At 48.9% G+C, this 21,942-nt stretch overlaps 2 protein-coding genes across 10 annotated transcripts in view; one reads left to right on the top strand and one right to left on the bottom strand.

Moving 5' to 3' along the window:
• Positions 1-15,364, top strand: part of HABP2 (hyaluronan binding protein 2) — a gene marked incomplete at both ends in the record, with an annotated part of 31,296 nt that extends 15,932 nt beyond the window's left edge. Inside the window, 11 exons of one of the 2 annotated variants that reach the window (XM_080911570.1) lie at positions 2,213-2,323; positions 4,219-4,326; positions 5,395-5,511; positions 6,221-6,340; positions 6,704-6,875; positions 7,714-7,811; positions 9,372-9,627; positions 10,600-10,742; positions 11,928-12,062; positions 13,455-13,600; positions 15,200-15,364. In XM_080911570.1, coding sequence (XP_080767696.1) covers positions 2,213-2,323; positions 4,219-4,326; positions 5,395-5,511; positions 6,221-6,340; positions 6,704-6,875; positions 7,714-7,811; positions 9,372-9,627; positions 10,600-10,742; positions 11,928-12,062; positions 13,455-13,600; positions 15,200-15,364 — 1,571 coding nt within the window. The remainder of the gene's footprint in view (positions 1-2,212; positions 2,324-4,218; positions 4,327-5,394; positions 5,512-6,220; positions 6,341-6,703; positions 6,876-7,713; positions 7,812-9,371; positions 9,628-10,599; positions 10,743-11,927; positions 12,063-13,454; positions 13,601-15,199) is intronic. The other variant, XM_080911571.1, reaches the window with a different exon arrangement.
• A 512-nt stretch (positions 15,365-15,876) lies between these two features.
• NRAP (nebulin related anchoring protein) overlaps positions 15,877-21,942 on the bottom strand; it is a 74,492-nt gene continuing 68,426 nt past the window's right edge. For all 8 annotated transcript variants that reach the window (XM_080912509.1, XM_080912513.1, XM_080912511.1 and 5 more), the window contains 4 exons: positions 19,078-19,185; positions 17,582-17,893; positions 16,710-16,841; positions 15,877-16,128 (listed from right to left, as the gene is read on the bottom strand). In XM_080912509.1, coding sequence (XP_080768635.1) covers positions 16,024-16,128; positions 16,710-16,841; positions 17,582-17,893; positions 19,078-19,185 — 657 coding nt within the window. In that variant the 3' untranslated portion in view covers positions 15,877-16,023. The remainder of the gene's footprint in view (positions 16,129-16,709; positions 16,842-17,581; positions 17,894-19,077; positions 19,186-21,942) is intronic.

Genomic DNA, 21,942 nt, shown 5'->3' with positions numbered 1-21,942 from the left:
ATGTCTCTCTGGAGAGCTTCTTCCCAGCTCCCTGTGCCAATTTGCCATCCTCTTATCAGCTGAAAAAGGCAAAATGAACTCCACCTTCTCCCAGTTCCAAACTTCTCTCCGCCAGCCACAGAGTCTCCAGCATCTTCCAAGACTCCATGTAACTCAGAACTCAAGTTCAGGTGCACACACAGCTGCTTGACTCCAAGTCCCATGTAACTGAATTCTCCATCTGTGGGCATCATGGCACTGTCTCCATTGGTAACCAAGATCCAGGAGCAGAGGGCTGTATGTGGGTGGCTGTTAAGTAGCAAGTAGCAGGCTAGACACTCAGTGGGGATGGTGTGTGTGTGTGTGTGTGTGTGTGTGTGTGTGTGTGTGTGTGTAAAGGGCCATTTAAAGCAATAGAAAGAAATAATTGTACTGGCTGGTTTTGTGTCAACCTGACACAAGCTGGAGCTATCACAGAGAAAGGAGCCTCAGTTGGGGAAATGCCTCCATGAGATCCAGCTGTAAGGCATTTTCTCAACTAGTGATCAAGGGGGAAGGGCCCAGCCCACTGTGGGTGGAGCCATCCCTGGCCCAGCCCATTGTGGGTGGTGCCATCTCTGGGCTGGTGGTCCTGGGTTCTATAAGAAAGCAGGCTGAGCAAGCCAGGGGAAGCAAGCCAGCAAGGAACATCCCTCCATGGCCTCTGCATCAGCTCCTGCTTCCTGACCTGCTTGGGTTCTAGTCCTGACTTCCTTTGGTGATAAACAGCGATGTGGAAGTGTGAGCTGAATAAACCCTTTCCTCCCCAACTTACTTCTTCGTCATGATGTTTGTGTAGAAATAGAAACCCTGACTAGGACAGTAATTGAAAATTGTTATTGAACTAGAAAGACATGGTGGTTGTGCTGAGACAAACTTTAATTTAAATCTGGCTGTGAATTGGCCATGGGACCTTGGGCACATTTCTATTTCCTATGGACCTCAGATATCACAATGTAAGGCCCAGTAAGCATACAGCTTCTCAGTTATTTTGAGACAGGGTCTCATCTATCCCATCCTGGCTTCACACTTTCCAGAGCCAACAATGGCTTGAACGCCTGATGCCTTTCTGCCTTTACCTCATAAATTCTGACACAGTAATGCCAACTGTCAACATGACAACTTCTATACTCCCCTAGAAGGCATGTCCCCCAGGCACATCTGTCGGGGGGGGTTATTTTCCCTCTGTGCATGTATGTGAGGAGAGAATGTGTTGACTAGGTTCATTGAGGAGAATTCACCATTTGCTGGCTTTAGCCCTAGATTGTCTAAAATGGAGAAGACAAGTTGAACACGGATGTCTCTTCATCCTCTATCCTTCCTGACTGTGAATCCAATGAGACCAGTGACCCAACCTCCTGGTACCTTGATTTCCCCACCATAAGAGACAGTACCCCTAACCTGTGATCAAAAATAAACCTTCCCTTCCTTAAGTGGATTTTTCAGGGTATCTTTATTTCATAGAACACTGAAAGAAACTAAGCCATTTGGGGTTACTCTGGATTTGGGGTTACTGTGTTCCACCATAGCCGGTTCATGCAGAGCTGGAATCTGCATATAAAGGCATTCTTTCAGCTGAGCTATGTCCCTGGCCCAGCTTCCCAGTTTTTATGAGGATAAATACGAAGTTACCTGCAAACGTTTAGCACAGGTCCAGTAAGAGCTCAGTTAAGATTGGCTGTTAAATGCTCTGTAGTGGCAACCGAGAGATGCTTAACCCAAGAGGGAAAGTGACAAGTGCCTTGGACTTCATTAAGCTAAGATGACGAATGAAGTCTCATGGGGAAATACTACATCACTCACTGTGGCTGCACCTCGTGCTCTAGCCCTGGTGACCCTATAAAGATATGTGAAGATCTGGAGGCCACAGGGTACATCCTGCGGTTCAGAGCTGAGAAGCTTAAGGCGTGGAGAATAGGCATAGTGCAAAGTTGAGACTTGATCTCCCCCATTTCTAACCCGGCACCGCCATGCCAAGCACCAGCACTGCCTCGCTGGACCATAACATCTCCAAAATTAAACATCACAGAGCCTGACCCTCCTGTCTTCCCGTGTTGCTGGGGAGAGCTGAAAAGAAATGTAATTCCTCCTTAAAGAAATTGAGCTCTCAGGGAAGAGGTGGTCCCCTAAATCAAGGATAACTTCCTTAGGCCTAATGACTAGGGTGTCTTCTGTCCTGTTCCTGCCCCTGCAGATTGGACCCCCGATGACTATTACTACAGCGATGAGCAGTCCATCCCAGACAAAGACGTCAGTGTCACGCCAAGCTCCCCCGAGAACCCTGACTGGTACTATGAAGATGACGGTGGGTGCTGATCTGGAGGGAGGGATCGTGGCTGGACTTACGTGTGCAAAGGCCTTTCTCTCTTGTCTCTGGGCTGCTGGTAAAATGGGTATTGAAGAGTTTTGTAGACTGGATCTGCCCCCCATTGAGTCCTACACTCGGAGAATAGGGAAGGTGCTTAGAAGCATCTCCCTACCTCCAGTACCAAGTGAAGTAAGAGAGGTCAAGAGAGGAGCAACCTCAACCTCAAGCTGTGTCCTAACTGTGCAAAAGAATTTAACTTAGCTTGGAGTATTTGCATTCAAGCATTGACAATTCTGGCTTTCCATCTTCATCCTTTCTCTTTTTGCTATTTATAATCTCTGTGTGTGCATGCCTGTTTGTGCATGTGTATTTATGTAGGTCTCTGTGTGTTGGAGGGGTATGCATGTTTAGATGCTTGTGTACATGTGTGCATATATGTGTGCATATAAAGCCCAGCAGGCAAACTCTGATGTACTGCTTCAGGACACCTGCCTCAGTGTTTTGAGACAAGACCTCTCCCTGGCCAGGGCTTACCCTGATTAAACTGCACTGACCGGTCAGTGAATCCCAGGGTTCTGCCTGCTTCTACCTCCTGGGCACTGGGATCATAAATATTTCCTACCATGCCTAGTCTTTTATTCAGAATCTGTATACAGCTGTTAGTGTGGATGTATGAATGTTTGTTTGTGTGTGTTTGTCTGTATGTTTTTGTGTGTATGTATGTGTATATATATATATATATCCGTATTTGTGAGTGTGGTTGTATGCATATATGTGTGTATATGTTTGAGTGTATTTGTATGTGTATACATGTGTATATGTGAATGTGGTTGTATGTATAGGTAAGTGTGGTTGTGTGTTTATATGTATATGTGAATGTAGTTGCATTTGTGTTTGTGTGTGTGTGAGAGTGTGGTGTGTGTGGTTGTGTGTGGGTCTTATTGTTGTTGTGTGTGTGTGTGTATGTAGTCACACACTTAGCTTTGGTTTATGGCTCCTTAGCCTGACCAATAGGACAGAAAAGAAAAATAAGAATCTAGATCCAGGCAAAAAAAAAAAGGCACATGACTGAGCCAAGTGAAGGCATGGAAAGAAAGCACTTAGCAGCTGGCATTAAAAGCTGTCTTACTGCAAAGTGGCCTGGAAGGCAGGGCCAAGATACAGGGCACAGGGGGAACATCAGAAGAGACCATCAAAACAGGAGCCAGGCCCCGGGATCCCACTTCCCGAACCAAAGAACAATGCATGTGAGAGCAGGACAAAGAATTCCCCAAGGGAGGATCCATTCAGACGACCATGAAAAAGCCAGAGGCACAGATGAAATATGACAAAATCTAACTGAACAAGGAGTTGAAGAAAGACGAAGGCCACTGGGTCACTTCCTCTGAGCCGTCAATCCTCTGTCACCCTCTTGCCTTTGCTCTTCCTTCCTGATGTTCAGAAAGCATGTGTTTCATGAGGGGTGGGTTAGCTTTGCACACTTCTGCCTGACCTCCACCCCTGGGCACTGGAAGTAGGGGAGGTCTTCAGGCTTGTGAAATGCCTTCAGCATCAGAGACAGACCCCAATGTACTCCCGGCGAGGTGGGAGGGGAAAAACACTCGAAAGAGGAAGGGGACTTTCTCAATGAGAAAGCCGGGTCCAAAGCGGGGCTGAGGGACACAGTCAGGATTGTGTCTGCCTGCCTCCCCTCTTACTCACCTGCGTCCCTCTCCCCGGCATGTGACTGCTGTCGCTCTTGATCTCGAAGGATGATACAGTTTTCGCCTTTGTCCAAGCAACAGTTCTATTGTTGCTCTCCCGTTTGGGGCAGGAGGCCGACGTTGGGTGAGAAGTGGGTCTTCTCTTCGGATTCCCCCTCTCTGACCTTGACTTCTGCCTTTGTGTCTTAGATCCATGCCAGTCCAACCCCTGTGAACACGGCGGGGACTGTATCATTAGAGGGGATACCTTCAGTTGCAACTGTCCAGCTCCCTTCTCGGGGAGCCGGTGTCAGACTGGTGAGCACAGCTTTGCATCCTTTGTCCCTTGGGTTAGCAGTGACGCCCACCCTCCTGCCTCCATGCAGAGGTGATGGGAAACCCCTAGGCGATCCTGGGGTTATAATTTCACAGGCTGTGACCATGCATGGTGGTGTCAGGTTCTGTGTGGCCACAGGTGGCTTCTGGGTGTACCCTGCCCCCAACACTCTGACCCAGGGTTCATGGTTCCATTCGGCAGAGACGAATATTGAGGTCAAGAGAGGGTGAGAAACTGGGAAATTTGCTTTTAGACTAACTTCAGCCGAGGAATGTGATCCTCAGATTTGATGGGCATATAAGGCCAAGTTTGAGAACAGGGTGCGTAGGAACCACAGACCCACCCCGACCACACAGCTGGTTAGGATGTGAGCAGAAATTAGAGCAGCCAGCCTGACTCCTGGGCTCTTTCTCCCACTACCCTCCTACTGTCTGCATTTAGAACTCCTGTAGGGCTGTAACACAGTGAGAATAGAGACATGGGCAAGGAGATGGCGTTTGTCCAATTGAGGGTCACCTCCTGGGGTAAAAGAAGGCGGAAAAACATGGTAAGTGCAGAGAGCTTCACCGTGGCCTCTGGCCTTTGTGCCCCTCCCACTTAGTCTTTCCACTTTGACCCTTGGGGTCTTTCAGGAAATGGTTGGGATCATTGGGACACAGCCGAGAACACTGACCATTGAGATCGGTGGGAATACGGCCTTCAGTTCGCCCTCTCCTCTGACCTCAGGAGGAAACTGGAAAATCAGATTATGCAACAAGAGGCAGAAGTCACAACTGCCTATTGAAGGTGTGAATGCAGAGATGTGAAGGTGTAGGTGTGAGCATGGAGGTGTGAACATGAGGGTGTGAACATGGAGGTGTGAACAGCTATCAGAGTGTATGTTAGGATGGGGGAAAAGTCAGCCAAGGTTAAAGGGAATCCTTGTCCTGGAGCAGCTTGCCATTCCAGGACTGTGGCTTGCCCTGCCTCCAAAATTGAGCCAAATGGGTCACATGTACCCCAAGTAATGTCCCACCCCCATTCTCCACTTCTCTGTGTGTCTCATACAGCCCAAAACAAGTGCAAGGACAACCCGTGTGTCCAGGGTGATTGCCTCATCACCCAGACACCTCCCTACTATCGCTGTGCCTGCAAATACCCTTACACGGGACCCGACTGCTCCAAAGGTGAGTGGCAGACACGCTTCTGTGCAGAATGTTGTCTCTAGCGTGTGCCTGTGCTGTCTGCACCTCACTGTATGGGTATGGACAGAACTGTGTCTGAAGTTGTTGTGGCATCCAAGAAAAAAGGGATCCTCCCTGGGGAACTCAGTGAAAATTTACTAATCTGTATTCCTACACACACACACACACACACACACACACACACACACACGCACACGTACACGCACATGCACATGCACACACACATGCATGCATGCAGTCTCCTTGGAAGTTGATTCCTCCAGGAAGCAGGCACTGATCTATTCCATGAGTAGGTACGCCACCCCAAGAGATTTACTCTTGTCTATGAGAGGGGAAAAAAAAGACAATTCATAAATGAAGAACCTAAAATTCAGAGAAGTTAACTTATCCGTGGTCACCTGGCTCTCAAGGACCACAGACAAGTTTCTACCGAGAGCCGACAATCTGAACAGGACCAGGTCAGCCTGTAATGACTCCGAGACCCATTTTGGAGAGAGTTGTGTTTGATTTCTGCTGTATGTTCTCCATCCATCTGCTTTATAGGTGTTGGTATTTGCTCTCTGTGACATTTGCCAGGGTGTCAATGATCTGTGGTGTCCCATCATTTGGGAAAGGGGGACTCCAGAAGAGTGCCACCATTCGGGGGTGTGATATTCTTCTTAACATGCCCTCTGGGTCCCTGTTTTCACAGTGCTTCCGGCATGCAGACCAAATCCCTGCCAGAACGGTGGGGTCTGTTCCCGGCACAGACGGAGGTCCAGGTTTAGCTGCGCCTGTCCAGACCAGTATAAGGGGAGATTCTGTGAGATAGGTATGGGTCTCCACCACTGCATCTGCAAAGGCCCGGGGACAAGTGAGACCTCCCCTTTCTGTTCAGGTGTCTCAAGCTCTCCTCTGCTCCAGATTTCCGACCTCAGAGCACAGAGCCCATTCAACTCCCTGCCAAGGAAATGAGGGTCCCAGGCCCTTCCCACCTCCCCTAGTCACTCTGTAAGCACCTGCCTTCTCAAACTGGAATATTTCATATTTTTAATTCTGGTTGAATGTGGAACATTCTGGAGCTTTTCGGTGAAACCAGGCCCAGTCCTGTGACCCATCTGATATCCCACAAACCCTAACTGAGGGCAGTGAGTCCATGGCTGGCAGTTCTCATGGGCGGCCTGCTCTCTCCGAGGTCCGGATGACTGCTATGTCGGTGACGGCTACTCTTACCGAGGCAAAGTGAGTAAGACGGTCAACCAGAACCCGTGCCTTTACTGGAACTCCCACCTCCTCTTGCAGGAGAATTACAACATGTTTATGGAGGACGCTGAGGCCCACGGGATCGCAGATCACAACTTCTGCAGGTACAAAATACTGCCTTCCCGAGGTTCCCATCTTGGTGGCTTGATTCTGAAGCTGATTGCGAGTCAGCGGCCTTCTCTCCGAACAGGGAATCACCCTACTTGGGATAACACAACAATGCCCCACCCCCAGTCTCAGGGCCGTGTGTACAACGTAGTTCATTTCTCACTAACGGGTTCTACATGTGCCTACGTGTGACTCTGAGGCAGAAGTAGTCACATAGGCCCACTTTCCATGAAGACAGAGGCTGAGGAGCAAACGGACTACACTTTCCTAGTCTTCTGTCTCCAGACAATGCTGGTTTTCTCCATCTACCTTCAGTCTAGCCATGGTCAATGGCTTGGGTGATTTGTGTACAGAGAGTGAGGGTGTCTTGCTGCCTTTGCACCAGCTCCACGAGGAAGGGTGTCTTATTTGCACCCAGCAACCTACCGCTGTTCTCCCGATGCTCAGTGGGAGCTGCCTTCTTGTGGAGTTGTTTTCATGGAGAAAGCCTTTGACTACTTCTCAAAGGATTCTTTTGCCTGGGACTCAGAGGCTGGGACCATCTCTCACCATGTCTGTCTGTCTGGGACACGTTCCTAAGCACATTGAATAGGAACCCTGCTTCTCTCATATCTCCCATGGTCCAGCACAAGGATTAGAAACTACTTTCCTGTTCTCCTGAAGTTAAGATTGTGCCAAAAATCTGCAAGCATGATGTTTGCCAAGGTTTGCTAACCTGATGGACTGAAGAACGGTCCTGGGCCATGGGAACTGGGAATCCTCTCACTCAGAAAGCTTCCATGATGGAAAGGCCTCTGAGCCTTGATGTTTGGTCACTTTAATTTTGTGTTTTAGAAACCCAGACGGAGACCAGAAACCGTGGTGTTTTGTAAAGGTGAACAGGGAGAAGGTGAAATGGGAGTACTGTGATGTCACAGTCTGTCCGGTGCCTGGTGAGTCTGTGCTACCTGCAGGGCCTGGGGAGGGGACAGGCAGTCCTGGTGCTTCACCACTCCCACCCTACATGTCCCTTGATCCTCACTTCACAAACGTCCATATCACTCCTTCTGTGGCCCTTAGGACAATGGGCTAGCCTGGGCACTTCTATCATCTTAGGTTAGATCTGGTCAGTAATCTCAGAATCATACACTGCGTGTGTGTCAGAATATGATGGCCATCGTAGGACGTTGGTCACTGGCTGAGTCAGGTGGACAATGGCCATCACTGGCTGGGCCCTTGTGGCCTCTCAAGATGAGCTATGGTGTGAAGTCCAGCTTCTCATTCATTCTGACAACCTTCACTGGCCCACCTCTCCACCCACATCTGAAAGCATATGCCGATCTGACCAAAGGGATTCGCTCTCTGTTTCTCATGCGCGGCACTGTTCTATGGGTACCTCACTGTAATGCTCCCTCTCATATCGGCCTTTGCTTGTTTTTAAGTGTTCTTTGAGAGCTGATACAAGTGTCCCTTTCTCTGACAACTCCCCCCTTAACTCTTGAATCAGGTGCTATCTCTCCCTCTGTACAACTTCAAGGAACAAAACAAGGTCACAGTCATATAACCCTTACATTCTTTGCTTGCCACGGGTTTCTGAATGAACCTCCTACCTTCCCTAGTCCACTTTAAAAAAAGCTCAAAAACACGCATTAACGATGCCACAGTATGCATGCCCATGATGGGTTGTGTGAATTTTGTGCATATGTTTGTACGTCCTAGGAATAATGCACTTTGAAATACAAAGATAAAAGCAACGTCTTTCACATCAGTTCTATGAACTTGCTTTATGTTGTGGTGAATATTAAGAAGTGGAAACCTTTTATCACACACTAGTGCTGGCATCCGGACTCTTTCTCTACCACGCAGTCCCCCCACACTGCCCTCTCTCAGCTGTCTCTCTTTTAGTCTGGAATTTTGGCTATCAGATCCTGCACGGAGCCGTGGGCCAGGCTGAAATCGCTCTCCCTGGCAGTGCCTCTACCAGCCAAGAACTTGGCTCACATTCTCCACAGTCTGGTAAAACTGTGACTCCACATCCATTAACTTATCAAACAGGTTTATATATTAAATTCTCAATCCACAAACCCTCTACACAATAATCTTACAACCAGTGGACAATGATCTAAACTGCCCATCGATAAGAGATAAATTAGACCCATAGAACCCCTTAAAAATAATCAGGACAACCTCATCAAGATAGAGATGTGCCAAGAGAAACATACGAATCTGCCACCATCTCCTTCTCCATCAATCTGTGACTCCTGCCTCCTCTTCTGTTCCTTCAGCCTCTCTCCCACCTACCTCTCCACTGTCCAATCATGTATCACCTTAACATCAACCCACAGCTTTATATTACCTAAGTCACCCAACAAGTCTCAGGCACTCACCAAACAACATTTTGAAGGTGTGTGGTCTTGGCTCTGGACACATGGTCAGCTTGTGGTCAGAGTTGTGACTCCAGCTATGTCCTCGGAAGGAACAGCTTGTATGACTTATCTTCATGTGCCCCACAGACACTCCTAGCCCAGTAGAAAGCCTTCTGGAACCTGGGATGGAGCTGCCAGGGTTCGACTCCTGTGGGAAGACAGAGATAGCTGAACGCATAGTCAAGCGAATCTACGGGGGCCTTAAGAGCACAGCAGGAAAACACCCATGGCAGGTGTCCCTACAGACCTCACTGCCGTTGACCACCTCCATGCCCCAAGGCCACTTCTGTGGGGGTGCCCTGATTCACCCCTGTTGGGTGCTCACTGCAGCCCACTGTACTGAGTAGGTATCCATGGGGAAGGGAGAACAAAGTGATTGGGGTGCAAACATCTTCCCACCAAGTGATACCCAAGAAGTTTTAGGCAGGACTGAAGTTAAATGCCGAGAGGGGAAAGAACAGAGCCTTAAGTGGGATTACGTATAGCTACCATGGCTTACCAAGGCTGTTCCATGAAGTTTACCATATATAGATAACTACCACAAGAGGACAGTTTTGTTAATTGTGATGACCCTGATGCCTTCACTACAGAGGTCTTTCCATGCAGCAAGTATTTAGTATGTATGTTGAAGGAAAGACATATAGTTGTTTCCTTTTTATAAAAGAGACTTGGGTTTTAGGTAAGTTTAATGTCTTAACTAATGTCTCATGGAAAGAAGGCCAGTAAGTAAGACTGAATTTGGGTCTGTCTTCCTCCTGCGCCTATAGAGTCTATCCTGGATGGGCAAAGTGGCCCATCAGTGAACTCCTGGGTCAGGAATTCTCGTCTGCACCTCTGGTGACTTCTGGGAGCTGAGAAATTATCGCCTCTTCCAGATCTCTAAGTTTATGATCAGAGCTGGTCTCATGAACCCTGGCTTGAGAGGCAGCCTGAGCATCATCTAGTCTACCACATGCTCTCAGATTCTAGTGTGGTCCCCAAGAGAAATTAGACACATGAACATTAGCACCTACCCATCAATTACAGCAGATTTGTTCAAGACTTCAGTGGCTGACTTTTAGCCAGGGCCAGAGAGGCGAGATCTCCTAGGAAAAGTGAGTGTGTGCCTGTACTTTCCATCCACCGATGAAGAGATTCCCTTGCATTGTCTTATCTGGAAACCGAACAGAGTTTTGTAAGGAAGCAAAGGACTGCAGATAAAGATGCTATGGCCAAAGGTCAGGCGCTTTACCAAGATCACAAAGCTTCCTAATCACATAGCTCCTGTTTTTGACATCCCAGGGCAGTTTGCTGAGAACCTTATTTTACCTTGTAGCATGGACGCCAAGCATCTAAAAGTTGTGCTAGGGGACCAGGACCTGAAGAAAACAGAATTCCATGAGCAGACCTTCAGAGTGCAAAAGATTTTGAAGTACAGTCAATATAAGGAAACAGATGACATTCCCCACAATGACATTGGCAAGTATCCCCTGGCCTCCTCTGTGTCTTACCCTGGGTGGATTTCTCCGCACATAGGAATCTAGGGTTTGATTATAGAAAGTTACCTGGGAAAGTTTGCTTTTTATCCCTTGGGGATCCTATAATGTAAATCATTTGTTTCAAAGCTTATAATGTCTTGGAGTAGATGAGAGTATCTTTGTTAGGATTTTACTGCTGTGAACAGACCATGACCAAGTCAAGTCTTATATGAGCTACCTACTGCCCTAACGAAGCTCCTTAAGTCAAGTCTTATAAAGGACAACATTTAGTTGGGGCTGGCTTACATTTTCAGAGGTTCAGTTCATTATCATCAAGGCAGGAGCATGGCAGTGTCCCAGCAGGCATGGTGCAGGTAGAGGTGAGAGTTCTACATCTTCATCTGAAGGCTGCTAGCAAAATCCTGACTTCCAGGCAGCTAGGATGAGTGTCTTAAGCCCATGCCTTCAGTGACACACCTACTCCAACAGGGCCACACCTTCTAATAGTGCCACTCCCTGGGCCAAGCAATACAAACGATCACAATAGCACTGTTGATAACTGGGTGAAACTCTTCAATGGAAGGGAAGAGATGTGAAGAATATTATATCATGGGAAGCACCCAGCCTTGAATCCCCAGCTCTCTGGCTTAATCGCTAGGATTTAGTTTATCTTCCCAACCCTTAGTTTTCTGTTTCATAAAATGGGGGTGTTTTTATATAGCTTCCAGCTGACTATGTGTTGTGACACAATGTGTATGTGCACTTGTATGGGACCTACTATGTGCTTGGGTGCAGAGGCAGTGCTGTTTTCTACTGTTGGGTGCTCAGGTCTGTGGTGCTGTGCCCTGACCCGTCCACTTTATGGGGTCCGCTCCCTCCCTTCCCCCTCCCTCCCACCTCTTTTCCTTCTTCATTAATAGCCCCTCCCATACAGCCTGCTTTTAAAAAGTGAGTCAAGAATGATTTTGAATTCAATAAGTTTTATTGACTGTTGATATTTTTTGTGTGTTGGATTATCCATTTCTGGAAGTTTTAAAACACAAAATGTGGATGAAAACATTTTACCATTGTGGAAGGAGTAATTTGGCTTGCAGACTCACTTTCTAAAGCAACAAGAAGGCAATAATTGTCTAACCAATGATGACATCACACCCAATTCTCCCCACCCCTTCTGTCTCTCATCCAGCTTTGCTCAAGTTAAAGCCAGTGGGTGGTCACTGTGCTCTGGAATCCAAATATGTGAAGACTGTATGTTTGCCCAGTGACCCCTTTCCCTCTGGAACTGAGTGCCACATCTCTGGCTGGGGTGTAACAGAGACAGGTGAGCCTGCCATGTGCTTTCTATACATACAGGAGAGCTACACCACCCAGAGAATAAGGGACTGATAGCATCTGCCCTCCTGCTCTGAAACACGTTCAAAATGCATCACTAAAGAATGCATCTGCCTCCTTGCTCAGGCTCTAGTTAAATGTAACCATTTGCATGGAGCTTGCCCTGTAGGCCTCTGATCTCCACAGTGGTCCCTGGCCTCCTGTTCCACACATGTGACCTTTTTCAAGCATTGACTGTACACCAGGAAAGACCACTCACCCTCTCGAAGATGCATGTTACACATGTGGGCATGCGCAGTGCCAGGCAGGTGTTCAGGAGCAAAGATAATGATGTTGGAAGCTACTGGCGTTGGACAGTTCTTCAGTGTCAGGCATCCTTGCAAAAAAGTCTTGCAGCTCAGTTTTACTTTCTCAGTTTGTCATTTTTACCTTCAAGGGCTTGGATTGCGTGCACCAAAATTATATCTTGAATACAAAGAACTTCATAAGAGTATTTTCAAGTTTTTACCAAATACTCAAAATATGTCGCCTCTTACTAGTAGAATCCTTAATAATGGATGGGTGAAAATCACTTTGACTAGGTTTAGATTCATAAAGAAAGGGAAATAGAATGTATACGTTTGCCAGAGGCTCAGGGGAAAGAAAATCTCTGACTAATTGGACTCAAGGTCAACCAGAAGTTTTTTGGTTTTTTGGGTTTTTTTTTTTTTTTTTTTTTTTTTTTTTTGTAGTTCTTTGTTGCAGTTGGTCTAAGCCTTTCCAATTTTGTTCTCCTAAATGGGGTCTGCTCAGAGTGGTGATTTCTTAGTTGGGAAACCTATAGGGCCTCAGATTAGAACACCTTTATTTTTCCACAAATAGCCCTTAAGATTATATGTTTGAAGTCAACAATGCTTTGAGCAATTTCATCATTTTTAAGAAGGGTATAGCCTCTCTAGGAAGCATATAAGTTAATGTATCAGGTCAGTTCAGCTATTTGCCCACCCATGTACATACTCATGAGTCCGTCTGTCCTTCTGTCCTCATCGATCCATGAATGCATTCACCTATTTATTTCTTGAGAATCTACTATGTGTTAGCTAGATACAAGACATTGAAAATTGGTTATGGACCATCCCCACTTTCCAGAGTTTGTTGAAAACGCAGAGAACAGAGCAAACGGTTTGTCTCACTGTGATTAGAGCAGCTTTAAAAGTATCCAAGAATGGGGTGAGATGGAAGCAGAAAAGTTGGCTCTTGTGTTGGTAGATGGGACATCTCTGCCCATCCTCTATAAAAAACCTTTTCACTGAACTGAGAGTTGATGGCTTCTTACTAATGGTGAATTCTATAGTGGGTATCATTCTAGTCTTCATGGTAGTGACTGTTTTTTACCCCACAGGGGAAGGGTCCCGTCAGCTCCTGGATGCTAAAGTCAAGCTGATTGCTAACCCTTTGTGCAACTCCCGCCGACTGTATGACCATACAATTGATGACAGTATGATTTGTGCAGGGAACCTTCAGAAGCCTGGATCGGATACCTGCCAGGTCAGAAATTCCATGTGGTACTTGGAGGTAGAGGATCACTGAATATCAAGCTGAGCAGAGAGGCCTATGATAGCTTTGGGATGGGAACTGGGGTCAAAAGGCCACCTGCTTCAGCATGAAGACACAAGTGGGTATATCTATCTGAGCCTACACCAAGATGGGTCAGCGTAACTGTAATCACATGTCGCTGTGTTGTCTTGTTTAACTCTCCCAGCATCCTATAAAGGGGGTGTCACCATTGTGTATTACAAAGGCTTGTGGACATTATCAATGTCAATAGCATCAGAGTACTAAGTGGCAGACAGGACTGAGATCAGAAAGACCCAGGTGTGTGCAACGCCTTTGCTACCCTGCTCCACTCCGATAACAGCAAATCCTCAGCTGCAAAGGTCTTTGAAGATTCCAATGTGCTCCTGGACACAGAGGACATGGTGAATCTATCACCTGTATGATAGCCCCAAATCCAAGCCCACACCCCATAGGTTACATTGTTCCTAGACTCCCAGGATCAGCTCTGTTTAGGCTTTCTGCTTGTCTTTACACACTGCCCAACCGTCCTGGAAAACTCAGCATAGCCACATTCCAATCCTGTGCTGCGATAGAGCTTCCCTACCAACAAATCCAGCAATAACCAGCCAACCCAGAGTCTATTTGGGTTAGGAAACTGGAGTTTCTGTCTCCAGAGTCCATTGCTCTATTTTGATCCTCTATACCTCTCCAAGGGCCCATGGATAGCCACATACTCAGGATGGGAACGAGTGAGTGGGTGTGGTTTTTCCTTAAGCTCTTGGAAGGTAAGTGGGATCACCAGGATCACAGTGTGCTTGGTTTTCTACATAACTCAAGGGCTATGCTGAAAGGAAGCCAATAGCCATGGTTTTGAAGCCTGATTCTGTGTTGTGTTATAAGATCTCGACTAATCATTGAAAAGATGTGACCAACTTCAGGTACCTATAATGTGACGGTAAGATCATAAGGCATTGGCTATAACCAGGAGAGTAAAGTACATGATAAACACTGTTAGCTGTGGTGACTAAGCAAGCTGCTTCCTCTCTGCTTTCCTTCTGCCCGTCTCTCTGCCCTAGTCTACACACTTCAGAAAGAATCTCCACAGTTCCTCTCAAGAGCACAATTCCTCTATGATTAGCACAGCTCTTCACTGAAAAAGCAAGGCCTTAGCTTGCTGGTCAACAGTCAGTAGGTTGGAGATATAGTATATCTCTAAGTCTCTACCCTACTCCTTATAGGTAGATCCATCCAAACAAACCATCACCCACCTTGGTCAGCTTCTGAAAGAAGTTGAGGAACCCTGGGAACTGAAAATTCTAGAAGTGAGAGTCAGGAAGCATTACTTGCCCACCGCACCGTGGTTGCAGCCCTGGGCTTCAGGCTTTTCCAAATTCAGGAACTGAAGCTAGGATTATCCTATCTCCCTTTGGAGCTGTGCATCATGGGAAGCTTGAGAAGAGCCTTCTCTGCTTTCCAGAGAAGTCTAGGGTAGCTAGCAGGCGATTTTGCTCCACCCTTCCCACCTGCAGGCAGTTTGGGGTATGTCTGAATCTAGTTCACGAGGCTGAACTCCTTTTGCTCTTCCTTTAGGGTGACTCGGGGGGCCCTCTGACCTGTGAGAAGGATGGAACTTATTACGTCTATGGGATTGTAAGCTGGGGCCAGGAATGTGGGAAGAAGCCAGGAGTCTACACTCAAGTCACCAAGTTCTTGGATTGGATCAAAACCACCATGCACAGGGAGGCTGGCCTCTGAGGTGCTGTCTGCAGAGCCCTGAAGCCCCTCTTCTTCAGCACCAAACAAGAGGGGCTTCCTGTGTATCCAGGGATGTCCTGGGTCCATGCTCTAGACAGAGGCATTTCTGTCCAGCCTGGGCTCTTTCAGACTTGCTCTACCCCATTTTATGAGGCCCACTTTGTCCTTCTCTCCATGAGAACCAAAAAGAAATACATTACCTTTGCCCGGCTTCTGGCAGTGTTGTGGGACCGTGAAAGCAGCCTGGATCCTGGTTGAATTAAGGCTAGAAACCCCTGTGACCCTGAAGGGACAGTAGGTGTTTTGTCTGACTTCCAGGGAGTCAGGCCACCTTTCACGGTCCCACAAAGCATGCCTTCTAGAAACCCAGAATTCAGAGACATTCTTCACCATAGGCACCTGCCGACCTGAGATTCCTGCTTGCTCAGCACCAGGGGATGTTACCTTGATCCTGCCCACACCCTCAGGGTCCTCCATGCAGCCTGCAGAGAAACCCACAAAAACACAGGCTCTTTGTTTGCTTTCAGAGTTGCTGTTTTAATAAAGGCAGATGTGGGAATAGGGTGGGTGTGCCATTTTTTAACTACTCCTCCAGACTGAAGCCACAGAGGCATGGCTCTGGCAAGCAGGCCTCAAGATGGCTTCTTTCTCAAGGAGGCTCACATCGGCAGAGTCTTCTTCCTGTTGATGTGTAGGATCTCCAAGGCATCGGGGTTCACTCCCCCGCTCTGATGATCTCCAAGCTCCACTGCCTCTGGCCCCACCTGCAGAAGTCACACATAGTACCCCCTCCCTGAGTTCACACAGAAACCCTTGCTGCTCCCACAAGCCGAGCTAAGATGCCAGGCAAACATCTAACGCGTTCCCCTCCCCTCCTTTGTCCTCTCTTCCACCCTGCCCAAGAAAAAGGACCCTCAAGGCAAAGATGAGAAAGAAGCAAAGCCCGTTTCTCATATTTAGATGTGGTGTCTCTCTCTCCTGAACAAAGTGGGGTTCAAAATGTAGTCTGCTGGAGCCAGCAAGCCCCTGACCCTTTCCTCCAATGTAACGAGCAAGCAGTCAGCACAGCCTGGGCTGCCCTGGCCCGGGATTGATGTCGCCCTGGTAGCTTTGCCTCTGCAGAACTAATGGCCGTGACTTCAGAGGTAGCCCGCAGGAAGTTTAACCTATGTATCCCCCGCCCGGTCATCTCAGACCCATGGAATTAGGCGCCTTGTTCCGCTGCCTTTCACAATTCTTTAGAACTAGCTGACCTTTGGCCAAAAATAAACTTTGAAAAGCAACAATGAGTTTGTATTTCCCGTGGTCTCGCAAGGCAGGGTGCAGCTTGCTGCTCATTACTCACAGACACCCCCCGGGTCCCCGGGCCCCTCCTGTTGGCCAGTTCTGCAGCCCGTCGAGCCATTTCCACTTTGTAGGAGCCAGGAGGGGTCCAGCCAACACCTCGAGTCAGGTTCAAGTCAGATTTGTACTTGACCTTGAAAGAAGGAAGAAGCAAGAGGAAAGTCAGCAGGATTGGGTGCTTTGACCCCCGAGTGAGGGAGATTTAAAAGGCAGCCAGGAGATGTGGACCACACTGACATCATTAAAGTCTAATCGTGTGACACACGGGGGACCTGTACAATGAGCCTGGCCACCGTGCATTCCCTCCTAAAATCCTCCCATTGAAACGGTGGGAACTCCAGTGGGGTAATACAAGACCCTGCGGGCACCTGGCTCAAGTTTACACTTCTATCTTAAAGTGTTCTGTGCCCTTGGAAAACTTTCCTCCACTCTCTGAGCTTCAGTTGCTTCTCAGAGAAAGCCTAAAACTGGCTTATGTCATTACCAAGACCCCATGGAAATAGCAGAACAGAGCCACCAGGGGCCCGAGCTTTCAGACTGGACATCTGCTGAGTGGGTAAACATATGAGCATGCGTAAGGCCCTCAGCTCAATCCCCAGCGCCACTGAATTAATTAAGAAAAATCAGAAGTTGAGCTATCGCCTCAAATACCCTGAGCCTGCCGCTCATTTTTCCGTGTGGTCTTAGGTTGCTTAGCTTCTCCTGTCTCGGGTTCCTTGTCTGTTAAAAAGGCAACACAGGGACTGGAAAGGCCCCACCACCCAACCCCGAGGAAGCATTTGCTACAGGTGGGGCAGAATTGGGAATGGCTGTCACTGGCCTTCTCAGCCTGCTCCCCCAGAATGCAACGGGGCATATGTGGAGGCAGCTCACATCACTCTGTAGCTCATGGGCTTTCTGGGCATGCTTCAGGCCCAGCGGCTCGGGGTCACTGGTGTGCTGGGGCAGCGGCTGCTTATAGAGCACGTCGCTGGCCAGCTGCTGGCTCCTCTTGGCCTGGAGGAAGGCAGGTTGGTCAGCGCGGCTGTGGAACTGGGAGCGACCTTTGGCAAAGTCCTTCCTGTACTCGTTGTCACTCTGGAGCCTGCCGACTCGGAGGAAGTGCCTCATCCGTGGGTCATCGTTGATGCTACGATACCCGATCTGTAGGCCCCGGTCTCTCAGAAATGCCTCTTTGTACCGGAACTGCAAGGCAGAGAAGCAGAGAGAGCTGATGGGGATGCCCCTTCAAAGCCAGCTTCCCCAGAGAAGACGGACCCCAGGACTTCAGCAGGAAGCTCAACAGTGGAAAAGGGCATAAGCTTTGGAATCAAACCAGCTATGGAGCCTCTCTGAACATCTGACAAAACGGGAGAATAAACTCCAGCCCATAGGGTGTTGAGAGAGGTCAATGATATGGGCCTGAAATGTAATCCACACCCATTGATGATGCCTGTACGTATACCTGTAACCTAGAATGTGGTAGTGTGCACCTGCAACCTCAGGTGTGTAGTGTGCACCTGTATCCTCAGGTGTGTAGTGTGCACCTGTATCCTCAGGTGTATAGTGTGCACCTGTATCCTCAGGTGTGTAGTGTGCACCTGTATCCTCAGGTGTGTAGTGTGCACCTGCAACCTCAGGTGTATAGTGTGCACCTGTATCCTCAGGTGTGTAGTGTGCACCTGTATCCTCAGGTGTGTAGTGTGCACCTGTAACCTCAGGTGTGTAGTGTGCACCTGTATCCTCAGGTGTGTAGTGTGCACCTGTATCCTCAGGTGTGGAAGGATGCACCTGTAACCCTGTATGGGTGCTATAAGTACCACTCCAACAGGAGTGGAAGTGAGTCATTCTTTCTTCTGTCCTCCCTACATTCAGAGACCAAGGCTAATGCTTCCCAAATCGCTTAGAGTGAAGAATCTAGTTCATTTTACACGGTTACACTTCTTATTTTATCTTGTGTGTATGTGTACATGTATCAATTTGAGTGTGTGAGTTGGGGAACGTGTGTCACCGTGTACTTGTGGAAGACAGAGAACAACTCTTGGCCTTCTGCAGTGTTAGGAAGTCTCATGTTAGCTAGTACATGTGCCAGGCTATCACATCCGGGGCTACAGATACACAGCACCACATCTGGGACTACAGATACATACCGCCCCTCCTGAAAAAGTTGCCAAAAACCCAAACCAAAACAAACCCTTCCCAAGCCCATACTTCTGGCTACAATCCTAATGGCCAGGCCCATGTTCTCACCCCTTGGAAACATACATTCTATTTCCATTTTAGTGTGAAGAAAGGCAATCTGGTGGCCCGTGAGTCTGCCCTGTGCCTTTCTGCTCACTTGGATAACCAGGGAGAACCCTGTCATCTGCAGTCAGGGTCTGGAGTCTTACATCACTGGCGATATCCCTGGATGCCCGTGCGGTCTGGAATGGGATAGCATCCAGCCTGAAGTCATAGCCACCAGCCCGGTTCTGCTCCCAGGCGTTCCTGTAGACTTTCTGGTGGAGAGAGCAAGAGCACCTGAGTGAGGAGTGCCTGCACACCTGCACACCTGCACACCATTTGGTCTCAGCTGGTCTCAGCAGGAAATCAGGCTCCAGGGATATCTGAGTCCATGGCCCTTCTGAGGCTGGGGGATTTCCTGACTCTAGGATTGATGGGACTGGCCATGAAGGGTTTCTGCTCTTCAGGAGTTGTGGTCTGTGGGTCTAGCTTGCTTGCTACACCATGCTATTCTCAGGTCGTGCGCCATCCGTTCTGTGTCCAGAGCTCCTCTCTGTCTCAACTTTTGAGGCTCCTGACCCCAGAACCTGGAGCTTTAGAACCTGAGTGGTGCTCCCACTATTGGAAGTGCTCTTCTCTGGGTCCTTTCAGCCACCTCTTGTTCCTCTGACTTCCCTGAGGTTGGGGGTTCAGTCTAGCTGTGATATCTCACCCCACTAATGGGAGGCATGGTGTATCTCTCATGCACTCCCGTGTGCAGGGAGGTCAGAGCTTTCATCTGAATTAGATGGATTGACAAGAACCTAACAGGGTACCTGACCCACAGTTTCTATCTTCTTCCTTCATCTTTCCCCCCTTTTCAAGCTGACCCACACCCCTGTCGTGTCTCTAATCACACCCTCTTAGGCCTGATACACAGCCACGTACCCTAGGGAGACACTGAACTCTTCCTTCCTGTAGCTAGCTATTTCTGTCCAAGATAAGGCAATTCCTCCATAAAAGGAGTTTTTGGGAGACCCCAGCGGATGCTCTCCCCTATTCGGCCTTAGAGAAACGGGGCAGCAGGGGAGTCACAGCCCCCACGGATGACAAAGTGCCAGCCCCAGACCCTCTTGGTTGCTAGCTCATTCCGAGAGCTGCGGCAGGTCGAGGGCCCCTTGAGAGCCCTCCCTCTGTTGTCTGGAAATGGTGGTCAGGAGGACCAGCTCTCTGTTCTGCAAAGACTTGGGGAATCAAACAAGGGAAGACAGGCAGAAGAAACACAAAGTGCTCCGCCCACTTTTCTTCTGGGCCTCCCACTGGAAGAGGAGCAGAAATGCCTGGGCCAAGCAGGGCGGAGCTTGTCATCCACCTGCCACTGCCTTGACCACACCACCTTGACCTCCAGCTCCAGCAAACAACGCGAAACACAGAACCAAGCCTTGCAATGGGAGCCACCTCACTGCGGTCACAGCCAGAGCCAAATGTTTCCATGAACCGGGTCCCTAACTTAGCAGAGAGGACGCGAAGATATTCAAGAGGAGGAGTCAGACAACATCCCACCAACAATCCTTCTAGCAGGCTGCTTCCTGTTCCAACATAGAGACAAGAACCCCAAACACTCTATGAGGGGGGAACCTAGTACTTTCCTAATAAGAGCCTCAGATCAGGGCCAGTTAAGGATGCCCGACATTCCTCCAACTTCAAGTCCAACACAAGCTGTGTCGGCCTGTGCACCCCATCCTCAGGTGACTTGGGGTATCTGGTAACTCGGGGACACCTGTAGACGCAGTGGCTGGATCTGGGGTGTCCCCAGTGTGCGAGCTCTCTTTCTCCACGTGCCCCCACCCCCACCCCCACACTGCTCGCTCATGGTGGCGTCCTTCGGTGTTTTCTCCACCGCTGAGGTCTCTGCTTTGCTGCCGACACTCTTTGCATTCAGCGGACAGGCGCCCGCTTTGATTCGGAACCCTGGGCGTCCCTCTTCTTGATCACAGTTTTGTCCTCGTCCTCACACATTAGAGTCATTTGATTGTGAGTTATTTCGGCTGCCTTGCACATCTCAATGGCTTTCTTTGCTCGGGAAGGTCACTCTGCCCCCACATCCTCCTCACAGAGGATTCAATTGTGCGCATCCCACACGCCCCTGAAGAAGTGCTCTTTCAAAAGAGCTTGACGAGTCCTCCACACCCCATGAGCCCTGGTGGCTAATTTCAGCTCCAGGACTCTGCAGGCTCCCCCCCCCACACACACACACAACTTGAGAGAACAAGTACACTGCTCTTGCCAGTCCGGGGTGGCTGTGCTCCTTAAGCTGGGACCCTCATGAACTAGTACTTTCCTCCCAGTCTCTGGGATGAGGTCCTTGGAGACTTACTCCAGTGGAGGCCTGGCCTCCCTGTCCTTCGGAATTAATGATCTGGACCTTCTGAGCCAGCTCTGCAGAGGGGGCGGTCCAGCTTCTCCAGATGGAGGCCAGCCCACCATAGCTGCTTTCTAAAATTATCCCTCGCTCGTTCCTCAAAAGCATCAAATGGTTGTAATAACTCATATTTACAAAGCATGAGAGCATTCACCGTGTGGGATCCCACAGGGCTTTACAACCTCAACAAACTAATACACACGCTAACTAGAAGGCGCCTCTCTCCAACCCCTGCAAGGCAGCCACCTCTGGGGTGAACAGCAGCAGCTGTCGATCCACACGCAGCCCCAGGACACAATGGCCAGGCCAGGCAAGGAAGAAAGGCTGGACCTAGGAGGCCGCTCGCTGCCCCAGGCCGACACACTCAGCCTGTGTTATTCCGACCTGACGGTGTCTTTTGATTGCACCGTTTCTTTACCTGTCATCTGGGGATCACAGCATCGCCGGCTGAGGGGCTGCCTATTCTATTACAACCAGGGGCCTGCAACCCCCGCCAACAACAAGCCCCGAGTCTAGGAAACAGCGTGTTGGTTATGCACGCAAAGGGCAGACGTCCAGGGGAAGCCGGAGTGTTGGCAGACGCGGTTCCATGCACAAAAAAGGCTATGTCCGGAACATCTTTTCAAACTAC

This window comes from Micromys minutus (assembly GCF_963924665.1).
Source record: "Micromys minutus genome assembly, chromosome: 2".
NCBI lineage: Eukaryota > Metazoa > Chordata > Mammalia > Rodentia > Muridae > Micromys > Micromys minutus.
Note: the sequence above shows the minus strand (reverse complement) of the source record. Positions and strands in the feature narration are given on the sequence as shown.